General features: G+C 41.6%; 1 protein-coding gene across 1 annotated transcript; it reads right to left on the bottom strand.

The window, feature by feature from the left end:
• Window positions 1-15,837, bottom strand: tmem110l (transmembrane protein 110, like). Its single transcript, XM_080421381.1, has 8 exons — window positions 15,429-15,837; window positions 10,302-10,350; window positions 9,495-9,590; window positions 9,211-9,332; window positions 8,276-8,388; window positions 6,283-6,366; window positions 5,812-5,943; window positions 1-2,323 (listed from the first exon to the last, which is right to left on the bottom strand). The coding sequence occupies exons 1-8, from the start codon at window positions 15,655-15,657 to the stop codon at window positions 2,195-2,197; spliced, it is 954 nt and encodes a 317-aa protein (XP_080277507.1). The 5' UTR covers window positions 15,658-15,837; the 3' UTR covers window positions 1-2,194.
• Window positions 15,838-16,361: the final 524 nt, after the last annotated feature.

The following is a 16,361-nucleotide window of genomic DNA, read 5'->3' as shown; positions in this document are numbered from 1 at the left end:
TGTGTGTGTGTCACTGTTCTTTATTCATCATAGTACAAAGTAAAAAAGAGATACATTCGTTAAGAAGCACCGTGGTGTGATATAGTCTACTGCACCATCATCACAATAAGGAACAGACAGACTCATTTCATATTGTAAAAACACTCGATGCACTTGCGGAACACAGATAATAAAATGTTACGGACATTGGACAGATTATGTCAAATGTAAGACTCCCTTGAACTGCTATATGATAATATGTAAACATATGTGGTGGTTAAATTGGACAAGTTTTTGGACAAGTAATAACACTGATACAAAATAATACTTATCTGAAACAGATATTTGATAAACATTTGATGAAAAACATCAACACATTGCATTGGTCTACTGTAATCAATAGTGAAGTGGTTTCTTTTCTCTCATCAGTTTTGCTATCTGTTAAAAATAATAAAAATGTTTTTATCCCGTTATTGTTACCACAGATTTGACCACAATATATCTATCAAATCAAATACGTATAAAAAAAAAATTGAAATTGAATAAATAAAGTAATAATATCAGAATATAATACATAACTCGACTACCCCTGAATGAATCATAAATCTGCAAACCATTGCAGAATAAGGAAATGTGTAATGAGTTGGCCTTTTTTACCATTACAAAATAAACCTCAACATATTTCCATACATTAACCATATCTTTAAAAACAGCCTTAGTTAGGAGGCACAGGAGTGCAATTGTTTCCCTACTGTTCCCTGGTTGGTCCATCATGACCACATATCACAAGATAAGACGACTTAAAGTCAACATGGCTGACATCTGTACATTGGTTTCGCAAATCATGGCAATGCAAAGACTGCCGACCATTCATAGAACTTTGGCGAGCAGTGTGCAGGAATGTCTATAATTATACCTCAATAAAAAAGGTACTGTAGATGTGAAGCAGTTATGTTTAGAATCAAATATTACAGAGCATGCATCAATCTCTCGCTGTTCTTTGGAAATTTGATATGCGATGAAATGACTCTTTGGTGATCACTCACCAAAAAATCCCCATTGACCAAGGACAGATTTATTACTGCCTTTAATTTTTCATTATCTTAAAGGTTTCCCCCTGTTAATACCATGTACTATGATCACCTTAAAGATTCCCCTGCAAATATTGTGTACTATGATCACCACAAGGTTTCCCTCTGTAGCTACCGTTTACAAATTCCAAGCTGTAACATCAGGTAACACTTCAGTTCCTGTAAGGTTGTATTATAGTAAACATAGGCAGTGAGGTGAGAAGGTTTTCAAATACCAACACACTTAACCGGAACCGTCAATTGCCCTACCCAGTGTTGCCAGATGTACGATAATTATCGTATTTGTACTATAATTTTACCCTCTGTACGATGTACGATCAATAATTCCAAAAATGCCCAAACGTACGATAATTTCACCATATCACAAAAAAGTGTGTGAATTTACTAAATTCCCTGGCTGCTGCTTCAGGGTCCGGTTTAGCTTTTCAAAATAAGTCAGTAAATCTGACCCTAGATCTGTACTTGGAGGCATTAAAAACACCGGTCGCGTCTTTCCAGTCTAGTTTCAGGCTTTTATTTGTGTAAGGTACGGGAAGTTGCCTGCTTCCACGCAGCATAAGTGATGTTTTTTTGTCACGTAGGAGTCTCAAACAAGGTTGTTTATTACACTAAATACGCTATTCTTTTTTTAAATCACATATTTACACCAGTGATTTATCTTTTTTGCCTGTGTACAATAGTTTTCTTTCAAATACGATAATTTTAAGACTCCGGTACAATAATTGAGCATTTCCCATTTGGCAACACTTGGCCCTACCCTACTTTTTGCCTTTACAATGCATTGAGCAGGGCAGAACTGTTAACACATAATGGAGTAACCCACCTTTGTGCGTAAACAGTCCTGCCAGTTTGTAAAGATGCTTTGTAAAAACATTTACAGGTATCGTGCTTAACCGCGTTGTAACTTTTTTCAGGATTAACAGACTTTATGTGCATTCCATTAAGACTAAAACAATACTTAAGACTAATCTCTGTGGGATGAAAACATGTTTTTGTTGTTGTTGTATTTTTGGAGCATTGGTTATTATATTTATTAGATATAGTTGAACACCCCAGGAATAATGAAGCAGTAGAATATGTGTGTTTGCATGCGTCGCGGATGGACATGGGGGATTCACCTGGTCTCACACCACCACCCAACTAGGTTTCAGGGCTCTTCCTGAGTACTGCACGTGAGGGACTGGTGTGACACTGTCCTGGTCCTCTTCCCCTTCTGAAGCCTCGTCTGTGTCTGTCTCTACGGTCAGCAGGACCTGGAGGTGACAGGAACACATGTTGGTGGACAGAGACAAAGACACAAACACATATATGGCCAAAGGGACACGGATGAATGCATGGACAGACCTAAGTGATCGGCCACGCCGTGCGTATGACTTTTGCATTTCCATCCCAAAAGCTGTAAAACAATATCCCAGTTCATTCCAAAGCGAATACAATCTCCAGGCTGCAGTGATCCACGCACAATCCCAAAGGAGCAAAGATTCCGTGACTGCGTAACATTAACATTTACAGCATTGTAAACCGAAATCTTGGACGTGATCGTCATAGTTCAAGAAGCAGAAGAGAATAGCAAGCTAATGCATACTTCCGACACGCAACAATGGTGCAATTTAAACAATGAATGAATTAAGCTTCTAACAACTTCTATGCTGCTTCCAACCTATCATAATCTCCATGCCATCAGCTAGAACAAAACAGCCGCAACGAGAGAAGGCCATGTACATTACACTGTTTTGACCAACAACTCCTTCCGAGAACTCATCCTAATCAATGCCTCTCTTATCTTCATCACTCGCTCTCTCATGCTCTTATGGCCTCATCTACTCTGCTCTGCTTTCCATAACATCAGTGCATGGAAATGGATCCCAAATGTCACTCTTATTCCCGGAGATGAAGGGATGATTTGTGGCTGCCTGGCTGAGGGCCAGGGGGAGGGAGGGAGGGAGGGAACAGCCCTCCCAATTCACATGCCAATCAGTCACAGGCACAGCCATTGACCCTGAAGTGTATGAGTGTGTATGTGCACGTGCACAAGGCCCAAGACAAATCACTATTCAATTTGTTGTAACTCGACAGGGAGAGAGAAAGAAAGAGACAGAGAAAGACTTGACGCGGGCTTCTGTGTAGGCGGCTATTATCCTGATTGTGTGCATCACAAGGACGAGTCTGTTAGAGTTTCACCATTCGAGATAAACCAACACTCTGCTACGATGAAACTACAGTTTCATCGTAGCAGAGAGCACTCCTACAATACAATTCATTCTCGCATTTCAAAACCCCACACAATCCAGCCACTAAATGCAAACTGACGTGCGTGGCAATACATTTTTCATCCAAAGATTGATAGCGAGGCCTGGCAGAATGATTCACGTTTGCCACAATTGCAAGAGAACGAAAACACTTTCCAAAGCAGAGGGCGGTGAAGAAGTGAGTGACAACATTTTACATGCTCTTCCAATAGGGAGCATAGAACTGGCACAAAGGGAAGAAAAAGAAGAAAGGCGAAGGGGAAAAAAACAACAACAGCTACCTCTTATCTTAACAGGAAGAGAAATGGGGGAAAGGCAAAGCTGAAGCACAGAGCAAAGAGGGACAAGTAGAATACAGTGATGTGTCTGACTCAGTCTTTCTTGGTCAGGAGTCAAATTGGCTACATTAACCTTTGGGCCAAGAATGAGACAACATGTACAGTACTGTGTGTGTGTGTGTGTGTGTGTGTGTGTGTGTGTGTGTGTGTGTGTGTGTGTGTGTGTGTGTGTGTGTGTGTGTGTGTGTGTGTGTGTGTGTGTGTGTGTGTGTGTGTCTACCGCCCCCCCCCCCCCCCCCCCCCCAAAGAAAGAAAAACAGGTGCAGAGCAACCCCAGGGTGCACATGTGTATATAATAACCATCAGCACTCCATTCCTCAAGTTAAAGTGCTGTCTTTTCTTCAAGTAAAAACACCCGTATTAGATTTTCCCATCCTAGTTTGCGTCCCCACGGGAGCTGCAGTGTTGTGGGGATGTTCGGTGGGAACGACCCCTTTCCTACCCATGGCTTTCATGACTTCAGCTTTCATGACTTCAAAAGCGATCCCTTCATAGCGCAGGCCAGCAGATGATGCAGTGCTCTGACTGAACACTGCCTCATGGCTCCCATCACTTTTCACATAATCCACTACATGCCAGAACAAAGGCATCGGCACAGATCTTGTATCCTACCAGCGACGGCATCACTGTGACAGACAACCATGTATGAAATACATGGTAACACACATTACCTGCACAAATGCATGATTCAAAAGCTCAGTAAAAACTCTAGAGTTTATAGGTTGCAAGATCAAAGTATCCCCCCCAACAGCTCTTAACTTCATAATCAAGTTCAGACCCCTCTTAGCTCTTCATTAATTTTAGTGTGTTCTTTACTGATATTCTAATCACTGATCTAACACACTTGTCTAATGCCTTATTTCCACTGTCTCCTTTCAGGACAGATGTGGCTATAGCCATGGTGTATTATGATTTTATAAATGTTTTAGAATCCCCATAGCAAATAACCTGCCAGCCAAAGAACAGCAGGACGTGACATCCACAAGTATTCTTTGTACTAGGCTAGGGGATGTGCATGACTGACCAAAATCTAATTTGCACCTCCCCCCGGAACGGAATTTTGTTATTCTCTGTTCCCGGAAGGGATCGTTCAAATTAAAGAGTACTGCACAAAAATACACATCAGAATAATACTTCTTAACTATTGGCGACAATAAATCAAAACTCACAGGTTATGGTGACATACTGTAAGTGTTGGTAGTGTGTGCCGTCCATGCGTCCGTGCTTAGAGCCAGCATTTGGGACAGTTGATATGCTTTTGCAGAGATCTTGGCCAGCCCCCTCATAGAGCTTTTCAAATTGAGTGGTAACTGTTTCACTAGAAGGGATCTTGCATTCATGTTCCGCAAATGTGCACAAAATCCCTCTCCTTCCACTAGCGTTCTGGTTTCACCTGCTCGCTTGTCATCACAACCCCCGCAACCTCACAAATGAAGCTAGTAATGGATGGCTGTTGTTGTGAAGTCTCTTTAGTTTAGGCCAATCTCTCCATCTTTGTGAAGCTGTTTATCGCCCACTCACATGGAAGTAAGCGTGACATGTGTGAGAGCGTGGCCAAGTGGCCTCAAAGTTTAAATTCAATATCCAACAGCTGGAGTTGAGAACAATAAAATAACAGTTTTTATTTATTTATATAAAAAAACTCGAAAACTTGAAAACTTGCATGAAAAAGTGAAGATTCTAACTCATCCCTAGTCTTGACTGATCACTGGTGCGACAGTGTGAATCCAATGGCAGTTACATTACACTGCTCATTTGGAGATACACGTCAAATCAAACATAGTTGGTAGTTCTTTTCTTTCTTTCTTTTTCCTTTATCTATTCAGGGAAGCCCATTGAGAGCAAGCTCTCTTTTTCAAGGACGCCCTGATAACAACATATAAAATACATATATAATGAGAAACAATGACAAACATTTGAATCACATTACAATGTCACATACTGTAGTGACATAGTGTACACCGGTATGCAGATTTGGCCTGGTTTTCAATTCAATGGAGATATTGATTACTGACCCAGGAGATAAAGTACCTTTTTTGCCAAGAAGAACTTGGCAACTACAGCTCACTTGACAGTGCTGTGTTGTCACATCTGTGAAGGTGGAGTACAGCTGAAACCTGGACGGACATGCACATGAATGTCATTAGTTCTTACCCGTGCTTCATCACTGTCAATCCAGGGCAGAGAGTCGACCTTCTTCACAGTGCTGTCACAGGTGTCATCCAGGTTCTTCATCGTCTTGTATTTCCTCATCATCAGGCTGTCTATCACCCAGAACATGATGGACTGCAGGGGGCGCCACATAGAAAGATAAACTGGTCAGCCAGGCTGAATTCTCCACCAAATGCTCACGCTAGGTTGATCATTCCAGAATTTCCTGCACTTTATAGTATGCGTGTGTACGATTTGGGAATATTTTGCCATTTGTGTTAATGTATCCTCTTTTATGCCTGGCTGCACACAGAACAAAGCTTGAACTTAAATAAGTAGATCGGACCAGCAGCCACTGCACTGTCCTGCATACATTTAAACATCTCTACCATGGATTTCATATAGGGTGGCCGGACAGAATTGTTTAAAGGTACCAGTCCGCAGTCCAACACAAACTCTCCTAGACCAACTCACATTGACTATGAAGGGCACGATGAGCATGACAATGACCAGCTCCAGCTGAGGGTTGGCGATGTAGCTCAGTAACACCTCCTGCAACTGGAACGACACATGGAAAACACACACACATACAATTAGGTAGGCTTATGTCAGTGACTAAACCACTTTCTCAAGCATTTTTCTGGTTCTAACTTCCTGACAGGACCTACAGGCCTTGGGTCTGAATTCAACATGGTATATATGTACTTTACGATTATTCTTAACACTAGAAATATTACCATTAAAGTATGTGAAACGACAGTAGGTCTACATCTGTATTTAATGCGCAGTCATACAATCTTTTCCCCATATTATTTTGCTATGCTATTCCAAAGCTATTCACAATTCGTCACTTTCCAAACATTTCTTGACTTTCCAATCCTAGAGGGAATGATAAGAGTCCAAAATCTGTTTTCAGCATCGGATTTGTATCAAATGAACCGTGTTATAAACTGCTAGACTTCACTGTGTCTGCCTCCTCGCCTCTCCCCGATGAGAATGCGAACAGCCTATAAATGTACTGCCAAAACAAATATCCCCATTTCTGGAAATACAAAAACACTGGTCTTTGATTCTTTGAAGCATAGCTGTTGCTATGGCAAGGGTTAATGGGAACCTAAATACATAAACAAATATGATATCGAAATGTCACGCAAAAAGCCATGTGAATAAATTAACTTTGTCTCCATGTTTTCATTAAAATCAAAAGGACAACTCTCCTTTCTTTGATTTGTTTGTCTGCTCTTGTCATCTGTGATGACTTGCATCTCTCACGGTAGCGAAAGGCTTTCAAACTAAACCCACAGTCAAGCAAAATAAGAAAGAGAGGAATAGAAGGAATTAAACTTCCTGTTTATCATATTCCTAACATGTGTTTGATAGTTTTGGAGGGGGGGGGGGGGTGTTGTTGTTGTTACTGTGTTACTGTGTTGTAATAAAAAGAAAATAAATAAATACATGTAAAAAGATAGAGCTGTTTAACACTTATTAAAATAAAAAATAGATAAAAACTTCTAGCACCTTTATGTCAAAGTATTCAGGACTCCTTTAATGGTCATACGTTTGTTTAGTGGAAAAGGTCAGCTCCTGGGGATGGTCCCTAATGAATCCAAGCAACATGCATTGATATGACTCATTAGCAGAGTGACAGCTAGAGCAGTCAGTTTGGACAGCACCATCCACTTGTTTGAATGTTATTGTGTATGAGAGAGCCGGGGGGGAGAGGCGGGGAGAGGCGGGATGTAGAGGGGACGTGGCGGGGACGTGGCGGGGATGTGCCCCCTCCCCCCCCCCCCGCTGACAATGAAAAGACCACTAACACTATGTGGGCTTTTAATAATTGTCTCCTGATATTGCATCATACGACAAAAGATATTTATAACTGAGGGTTGAGTGCTGCGGTCTAGTGTTGATTTTGACAGCACATTTTGATTTAGTTTTAGTAATAGTCTTTTGAATAAAATTACAGTTTTAGTCATATTTTACTTTAGTCATCTGAAATGTTTTACTGTTAGTCTAGTTTTAGTCGACTAAATATCATAAGATTATAGTCGACTAAATCTACAGTTGATTTAGTCGACTAAAATGTATTTCGGTGGTGACTTGATGGCGTCGTAAGGGCTGATTTTACACTTGGTTGCATGCTGAAAATAGCCGATCTACAAGCTCACAACGCGTCGCGCTGAGCTTGTAGATCTGCTATTTTCAGAGCACAACACCCGAGCGCAACCAAACATAAAATTACTTGTCTTTTAGTTGTGCTGGATCTCTTCTCCACTAGTCCCTCACTAACATTTTAGTCTAGTTTTTATTTGTTGACGAAATTGTCAATATATTTAGTCTTAGTTCTAGTCATCATAGCTTAGTTTTTATTGAGTTTTCGTCAGTGACAAAAAGGTAGTCGACGAACATTTTTCGTCATAGTTTTAGTCAACGAAATCAACACTGTGGTGTAGTGCATCATTCTTACATTGGACCAGCCAGGAACGAGCAGCACCAAGCTGATCACACCTTTCTCCAGCACCATGATGAGCAGGTAGATGCCACACTGGCCGAGCCACGCGGCAGCTTGAGGAGGGTCACCTGTTGTCGCCATGCAAAAAAAAAACACACAATAGATACGCTGTGGTCATAGATACGAAAGGATGGCCTGAGGTTACGCAGTCAAACATATTATGCAGTGTCTGTGTGCTTGTTTGTTTTAACTTCTCCTAGGCCTGTCATCACAGGACACATGAGGACACATCTGTCATAACACAGGAAAATAGGCAGAGGGTGAACCGAGGTAGAATTTTGAAAAAGAATTAAAGAGTGATAACAAAGGAAATTTGACCACAAAAAGATGGGAAAGGACCTATAATTTCCTGTTATCTCTGAACTATTAACATTGTAGTAGCTAGCAGCCACAATAAGTCAAACACTTTTACAGCAAAAAATCACATACAGGATACAGAAGCATCCTGTAAAAAAAAAAAATCTATGGACAATCCATCAAACTGAGCCATGATAATGAATGAATTGTCAAAAAAAAATGTATAAGATATAGGACGATCAACCGCACGGCATTGCAAACCGTTTCAGTGAACAAGGAGAGGAACAACATTGGAATCAATGAGTGCTGCAAGCAGCTCTAACACAATCCCACTCAGAGGTCATATGAGGATGTTTTTCAGACTGCAGCTGTGGAGTGACTGCTAACTTGTGACACAGCGGCCTCTGCTGGAAGTGTTCAACCATGTACTGTTAGTTTTCCAAGGGGAAGAGGCTGCTGCTGTAATAATAACAGCAGCAGCAGAGCAGCAGACAGTGTGCAGGTGGACCGCCTGTTCTTTGGCCAACCTCCAGCTGTTCGTCAACAGGCTGCGCTGAGCAGATGTGCCCTGAACCCCCACATCCTCCACTCACCGTACTCTCCAAAGGTGAGTAACGTCCACTGCTTGTGTTCCACCACCATGGACCCCACCTTGACGCCCACCCAGATGACCAGCATCCCCAGGGTGGCATCCAACAGGAAGTTCATTAGGTACCTTGGGTAAAACATTAAAATATGATTTTAAAATAAGCTAAAAACAAACACAAAAAAACACATTTTATATAAAAAAGAGAATTACAGCATAGAATAATGTGATGAGTTCTTAGTGGCCAAAACCCCTTGTGTAATGTGACTAAATGGCCAATGAGTGACTTACAGTGAACACGGGTCCTCCTCTGTGAGAGTGGACAGGAAGACATTGGCAAAGTGGATGAACAGAGCACCGATAGCCTGCTTTGATGTGTCAAAAAACCTGGGAGAAACACAAGTGAGAAATGTTTCAAAGCTATGCTTATCTGGGAGTGTGCAAAACATGTGTATGACTAGAGTAGAGTAGAGTAGAGTAGAGTAGAGTAGAGTAGAGTAGAGTAGAGTAGAGTAGAGTAGAGTAGAGTAGAGTAGAGTAGAGTAGAGTAGAGTAGAGTAGAGTAGAGTAGAGTAGAGTAGAGTAGAGTAGAGTAGAGTAGAGTAGAGTAGAGTAGAGTAGAGTAGAGTAGAGTAGAGAAGAGAAGAGAAGAGAAGAGAAGAGAAGAGAAGAGAAGAGAAGAGTAGAGTAGAGTAGAGTAGAGCAGAGCAGTGGTTCTCAAACTTCTTCATGTCAAGGACCCTCAAAATGACTTATTTGGCCACGGAACTCCATCTCAAAATATCTTGTTCCAGGGACCCCCCAGAAACAAAGATTTTAGTTACAAATGTTCGCTTTAAAATATATATATTCAAAGATTTGCACAAATGTTCATGATTTTTCAAAAATAGCAGATCTACAAGCTTGTATATCTGCTATTTTTGAATAGCCAAACTATAAAATATGGTTAAAATGATTGTGACGCTATATTAACTAATTTTTCTGGGGGACCCCCTGGTATCCCTCCAGGGACCCCTGGGGGTCCCCGGACCCACTTTGAGAACCAAAGGAGTAGAGTAGAGTAGAGTAGAGTAGAGTAGAGTAGAGTAAAAAAATTACCAGATCCTCCATGGTCGTCTGATGCGTGCAGGCTCTCTAAACCTTTTCACTGAAAAAGAAAAGAAAAGAAAGAACAAATCAATATTTTTGTGCAAGAATAACGTTAGCCTTGGAAAAATAAAATGCTGTGCAGTGTTGACCTACACAGCAAGACTTGTCTCTCTTTCAGCTCCAGGATAGAGGAAAGCTAAGACAGGAGTGGATATTGGCCTTGTTTTACACCCCTATTCTACCCCCCACCACGATTCCACTCCTCTCCAGCAGGCTCCTGCTGGAGGCTCGGAGCGAACTGGTTTACAGACACCCACTGTTACTCTGTCCCACAAGGTCACAAAGTGTGACTTGCCATGTGAAAACATGATCTCACACATTCTCTGACACACACACACACACACACACACACACACACACACACACACACACACACACACACACACACACACACACACACACACACACACACACACACACACACACACACACACACACACACACACACACACACACACACACACACACACACACACACAATTTGATCTCTGCAGATTTCTATGGTGGTGGAATGAAAGGGGAAAGAATTGCTACGCAAGAAATGGGGGGAATTCTGTTGCATTTCGCAATCTCTGCTATGAAGCCGTTTGCTAGCAAAACATATTTTTTATTTCAGCCAGGTTGCTCAAAAAAACTTAGGAATTTAGGAATAAGGGAAGCTGCAGCAAATCTGCACACAAATCCAATGTCTATCAGCTCAAAAAGGGAAGACAAGGATTACGGCATGTCAATGGAAGGAAATTACCAAAATAGCTTTAAGGAAGAGCAGTCTAAACAAAGATTGTGAGGGGGGTGCATTGTACAGCCAGGCGAGGATCTGAGTCCCTGCATACCACCACGATGTACTTGGCTGAGGGCTCTCAACGTTCAGCTGCTCATAAATAATGTGGTGTAACTATTAACAGATCCATGCACTGTGACCAAGGAAGACACTCGCATACATAACCTACATGCATTCAGAGACAGGGAGAAGAATATAGAGAAGGGGGGGCAGGGGGATGGGAGAGAGAGGGATAGAGAAGGGCAGAGAAGATAAGAGAGCAAAATAGAGAGAACGCTGAATATTGATTGGTCTGCTAATAAGTAACTGAGTGGGGGGTCATAGCTCACTGATCCAACTCACTCTTACTTACAGTCTGCCCTTATTCTAAAATACTGCACTGCTGCTGTTTGGCAATGACTAGGCTGAACTCTGGAAGCAATGATTAGCTGATGAAAATCACAATGGCTGTGCTGGCCTTTCACAAATGCCTTACACTGACTCACTCACAGCACGACATTGATCGTGTCATGTGCCAACCTACTCATATGACTCAATAGAATGACACAACGAGATGCTGCGTGTCACCACAGTATAGTCAGACGCATTCGTCAATGATGACTGTATGTCCACCAGGGAATAAAACCGACAAGATTAGCATCTTAGGATAGCTTCAGATGAAAGTCTAGTCAGGTAAATCATATTTAATTCAGTTTCCATGGGCCTAACGATTGGATGGGTGCAAGGAATTATTATTTCCCGTCTGTACATAAATAATCATTAGATAGGGGACAACCCTAAACCAACCCATCTGACAGCTGAATCGACCCCTGTTGGTCTCCACTGTGATCATGGACCATGGAAACACACTATGTTTATGGCCTCGATTAACTGTGTGAAGTTCATGTCTTATTTTATATTCCCTAATACTGAATGCATACAAACAATAAGCCTTATATCCAAACATAATCATAGTAAACAAAATAGGTATTATTGTATCGGTCATCTGTAGTTTTATTTCTTTTTACGCAGAATAAAGTATCATAAGTGAGAAATGTCATCTCTTGTTAAAAGCTGTGGAAATATGTTCAAAGGTGACACAAATATGGTTTCACCATATTATATGTTGAGATATATTATCTCAACCCATTGATCAGTGATCCACTCAGCTAAGTTTAGCTATGAAGCTGTTTGTTACAAAACCGCACCCTCGCCTATCACACACACAGTCACACACACACACACACACACACACACACACACACACACACACACACACACACACACACACACACACACACACACACACACACACACACACACACACACACACACACACACACACACACAGAGTAAACAATCCCTGCGGTAAAGGTGCTCGGGCCATGCCCTACATTCTATCAGTCAGCTGCCACAGAATCACAAGTGACTCAGCAATCACCGATGGTTCTCTAACCTTTCATGTCAAGGACACCCAAATTAATATGTATTTGGCCGCAGACCCCCATCTGAAAATATTTTGTGCCAGGGACCCCCATACAAGATTTGTGTTGTTCATATGTTTCAAAAATATTCCAAATTGCATTGGACAACAACAACACAAGCTTGTGAGCCTGATCTATAAGCTCACAAGCTTGTGAGCTTGATCTATAAGCTCACAAGCTTGTGAGCTTACAGATCAGCTATTTTCACAATATTTATCTGTGGAACCGAGTCAAACTAAATGTAATGCCTCAACTCCTACAATTCCAAGTGCTTGCGGGGTCCCTGCAGTTCACATATGATTATTTTTGGTGGGTCGCGGCCTGGGAAGGTTGAGAACCACTGCTTTAGGCCAGACATGTCCAAAGTCCAGCCAGGGGGCCAATCGTGGCTCGAGGGCAGATTTTATATGGCCCTCCTTCCTAAATTGTATTATTTCTGAGTGTTATTTAAATTAACCTGGGCAGATATAGGCCAATTCTTAGTTGAATTTGTAAGGATTCATAACTGCTTGTTCCTTGTGTTGTTTTATTCTCAACATGTGAAAGATTTGTTTTTAAAACTTTTTATAGAGAACCTTTCACTCCTCTTTATATTTGTCCACAATTCCATTGAACAAAAGACAAGTTATTGGACTGTAAATATAATAGCAATGCAGTGCATGCATGTGATAAAAGGCTGGGGGGGAAAAATGCTGTTTTGGTTTTGTTCACAGCACAGATGACTCGAGTGACTTACATTTGGCTACACTGTTAATGACTAATGATGATCACACTGTAGTTAAATAACATTGTTGTAGTAGCCTAATTCTATGTATTTATGTGACTTTGTTATGGTCCAAAGGTAGCCTACAGTAGGCTATGACGTGAGAAGTAAATCAAATAACAAGATTTTTGGGCAGAATTTCTCTTTTGTCAACAAAAATGCTCTCAGGACTCTTGCTGGAGCCCTCATTCAATGGCACTTTGACTATGCTTGCACCTCCTGGTTTTCCAACATCTGTCACTAAAGACTAAGCTTCAAACCTCCCAAAACAAACTGATTCGACTACTTCTCGGCCTGGGGCCCATGATGACCCACCTTTTTCCAACGCATTTTGCTAGCCTAGGGATGGCTCAGGGTAGAAGACAGGGTTAAGCAATTAAAAATGGGATTGGCTTTCAAGATAGCCAATGCGACTTTGCCCTCAATGCCCTCAATACCCGCATATCTGACTAAAATACCTCCAAAAAGTGAGCGTCACCTACAGCCACAACACTAGAGGGAGCGACGACAACCATCTGGTAACACCCACCTATAAAACAAACATGGGTAAATTCTTTAATCCCTTAAATCACGTTAGATCACTGGCTTCCTTTAAAACAGGCCTGAGAAGAATCCACCTTTCAGGAGGCCAAAGGGGAAGGTAAAATGATCACTTCTCCTTAGAAAGGTGGTCCACCCCCCCTATGCTATATGCCCTCCCCCGCCCCCTATGCTATGTTGATGAATTGAATATAGGACCTCGAAGCAAGTCCACTGGACTTTTTTGTGTAAACCCTTTTAGACCAAGTGTATGACTACTCGTGCCGTTTGCATTTCCGTTTAATAAAATATTCAATCAATCAATCAATCAATCAATAAATCAATCGGCCATGTCAAACAAACATTTATAACTCAAATCTTTGCTTCTGGGGGTCCCTGGAACAAAATATTTTGAGATGGGGGTCCGCGGCCAAATACATATCATCTTAGGGAGATGAAAAAGTTGGAGCACCACTGATATAGAAACAGACGTTTTTTCAGAAAACTGTTGGGATTTAGAAGATATTTGTAGAATCGGCTTCAGGTCTTGGGTTAACAAAAGTTTGGACACCCCTCCCATTGTTCAGCTCTGATGATAAACAAGCCTTCAACAATAGCGAGGCCTCCTCCTTCAGTAGAACAAACGTCAACAAACCCCCACGTGGACTTGGGTGGTTCTTTAAATGTCATGTCTTCTTGTAACGTCGCTGTAATATCCGCTACTTTACAACAACAGCAACACTCAATATTTGAACAGCTGAATAATACGATAAGATGGCCTACAGATTTGCCAGGATATGTATCGTCAAGAATCAAGATCGATAGAGATCAGTGGTGGAAAGTAACTAAGTACATTTACTAAAGTACTGTAGCCTACTTAAGAACAATTTTTAGTTTTTACTTCACTGGAGTATTTCCAATTTTCTGTAGCCTATACTTACTTACTTCTGCTCCACTACATTTCAGAGGCATACTTTTACTCTACTACAATTATTTGAAAACTGTTTAGATTTAGATTATTGTTACAAAACCTCTTAAGACCTACATACTTTGGCAATTTCAAAATAGCAGATCTACAAGCTCGAGAAGCGTTGTGAGCTTGTTGATCTGCTATTTTCAAAGCATTTTTTATACATTATTAAAACTTGTGAAATTGAACATTTTGATGCCAATACTCTTGTAGCCTACTTTTACTGAAGTACATTTTGAATACCGAACTTGTACTTTTTAACAGACTATTTCTACAATAGGGTATTGATAATTTTACTAAAGTAAAACATGCGAGTAGCCTACTTCTTCCACCACTGAGGAGGATACAGCCTATCGTCGAGATCGATAGAGACGATAGCCTACACAACAACAACAACTCCATCACATGAAGACAGTCAGTGTCGCTCGCCGACACTGAGCCTTGGAGATAAGTTATCGTAACTTATCTCCCAAGTAGACAACAACGCATCGCAATCGCGTCGCCGTCAGCTTGACGCAAGCGACACCATCGTGGGACCAAGTCGAGTGCGCAAATCAATGCAAGTTGCAACAACACTCACGCATCAACGTGCTGAACGCCACGATGGCCAGCAGTCCCTGGATCAGGACGCCGAACCTGTCGGTCAGCGCGCCGTTGTCGCAGCCGTGCGGGCTGCTGGTCGCCTTGGTGATGTCCGACATGTTCGTCACTTCAACAACGCCGTTATCGATCATTAAACTCTTCTTGGCCAGAGAGACCCCGTGGTTGTACCCATCATCACCGTACATGTCCATTATGATCGTCGACATGACAGTAAAACGGGTTTAAAAACAAACAATACGTGACGGTGTGTGTGTGAGACAAAGAACGCCTTTCTTTGCTTCATACACTCTCTGGTCTAAAAAACCAAAACAACTCGATGTCTTCTTGTTCTCTCGGTGACCAAAGTCGCTGACATAAATTCATGTTTTGGAAAAGCTGTGGAAGTCTCTCACTTCCATCATGTTTTTGACAACGAAAACAAAAGCGATCATGAATGATGCGGGGGCTCTGACGTGACGTGACGTCACCTCCTCCTAGTTGGATTCCTTCGGTCTGCAAGGAGCCGCTACAATACTGACTGACTGACTGACCCCTGGCCCTAGGACCCCTAAATTGATATACATTTGGCCGCGGACCCCCATCTCAAAATGTTGTACCAGGGACCCCCCAGAAGCAAAGATTTGAGTTAAAAAAAAATATATATATATTCAAAGATATGCATACATTTCAAGATTTTTCAAAAATAGCAGATCTACAATCTCCCCTCAAGGACCACTGGTTGAGAATCACTGACCCAGAGTAGTGGTTTTCAACCCTTTTCATCAAGGTCCATTATTTATTCGGCATTTAAGCCACGGACCACCATTTGATGAGATCTAGCCTCTCAGACCCCAAGACTTAAGAATATGTTGTTGCCGTTGGATGAGATTTTGTCCACAACTCCATGCTGTATTGATGTTGTTACCATTAG

The sequence above is a fragment of the Gymnoscopelus braueri genome (genome assembly GCF_963280865.1).
Source record: "Gymnoscopelus braueri genome assembly, chromosome: 23".
Lineage (NCBI taxonomy): Eukaryota > Metazoa > Chordata > Actinopteri > Myctophiformes > Myctophidae > Gymnoscopelus > Gymnoscopelus braueri.
Note: the sequence above shows the minus strand (reverse complement) of the source record. Positions and strands in the feature narration are given on the sequence as shown.

Excerpts from the sequence above, each read along its gene's own strand:
- tmem110l (XM_080421381.1), bottom strand. The coding sequence starts at position 15,657 with ATGTCGACGATCATAATGGACATGTACGGTGATGATGGGTACAACCAC. Across the intron at positions 5,944-6,282 it reads TCGTGCCCTTCATAGTCAAT|TCCATCATGTTCTGGGTGAT; the intron begins GTGAGTTGGTCT and ends CGCCCCCTGCAG. Across the intron at positions 2,324-5,811 it reads TTGACAGTGATGAAGCACGG|GTCCTGCTGACCGTAGAGAC; the intron begins GTAAGAACTAAT and ends TGTCACCTCCAG.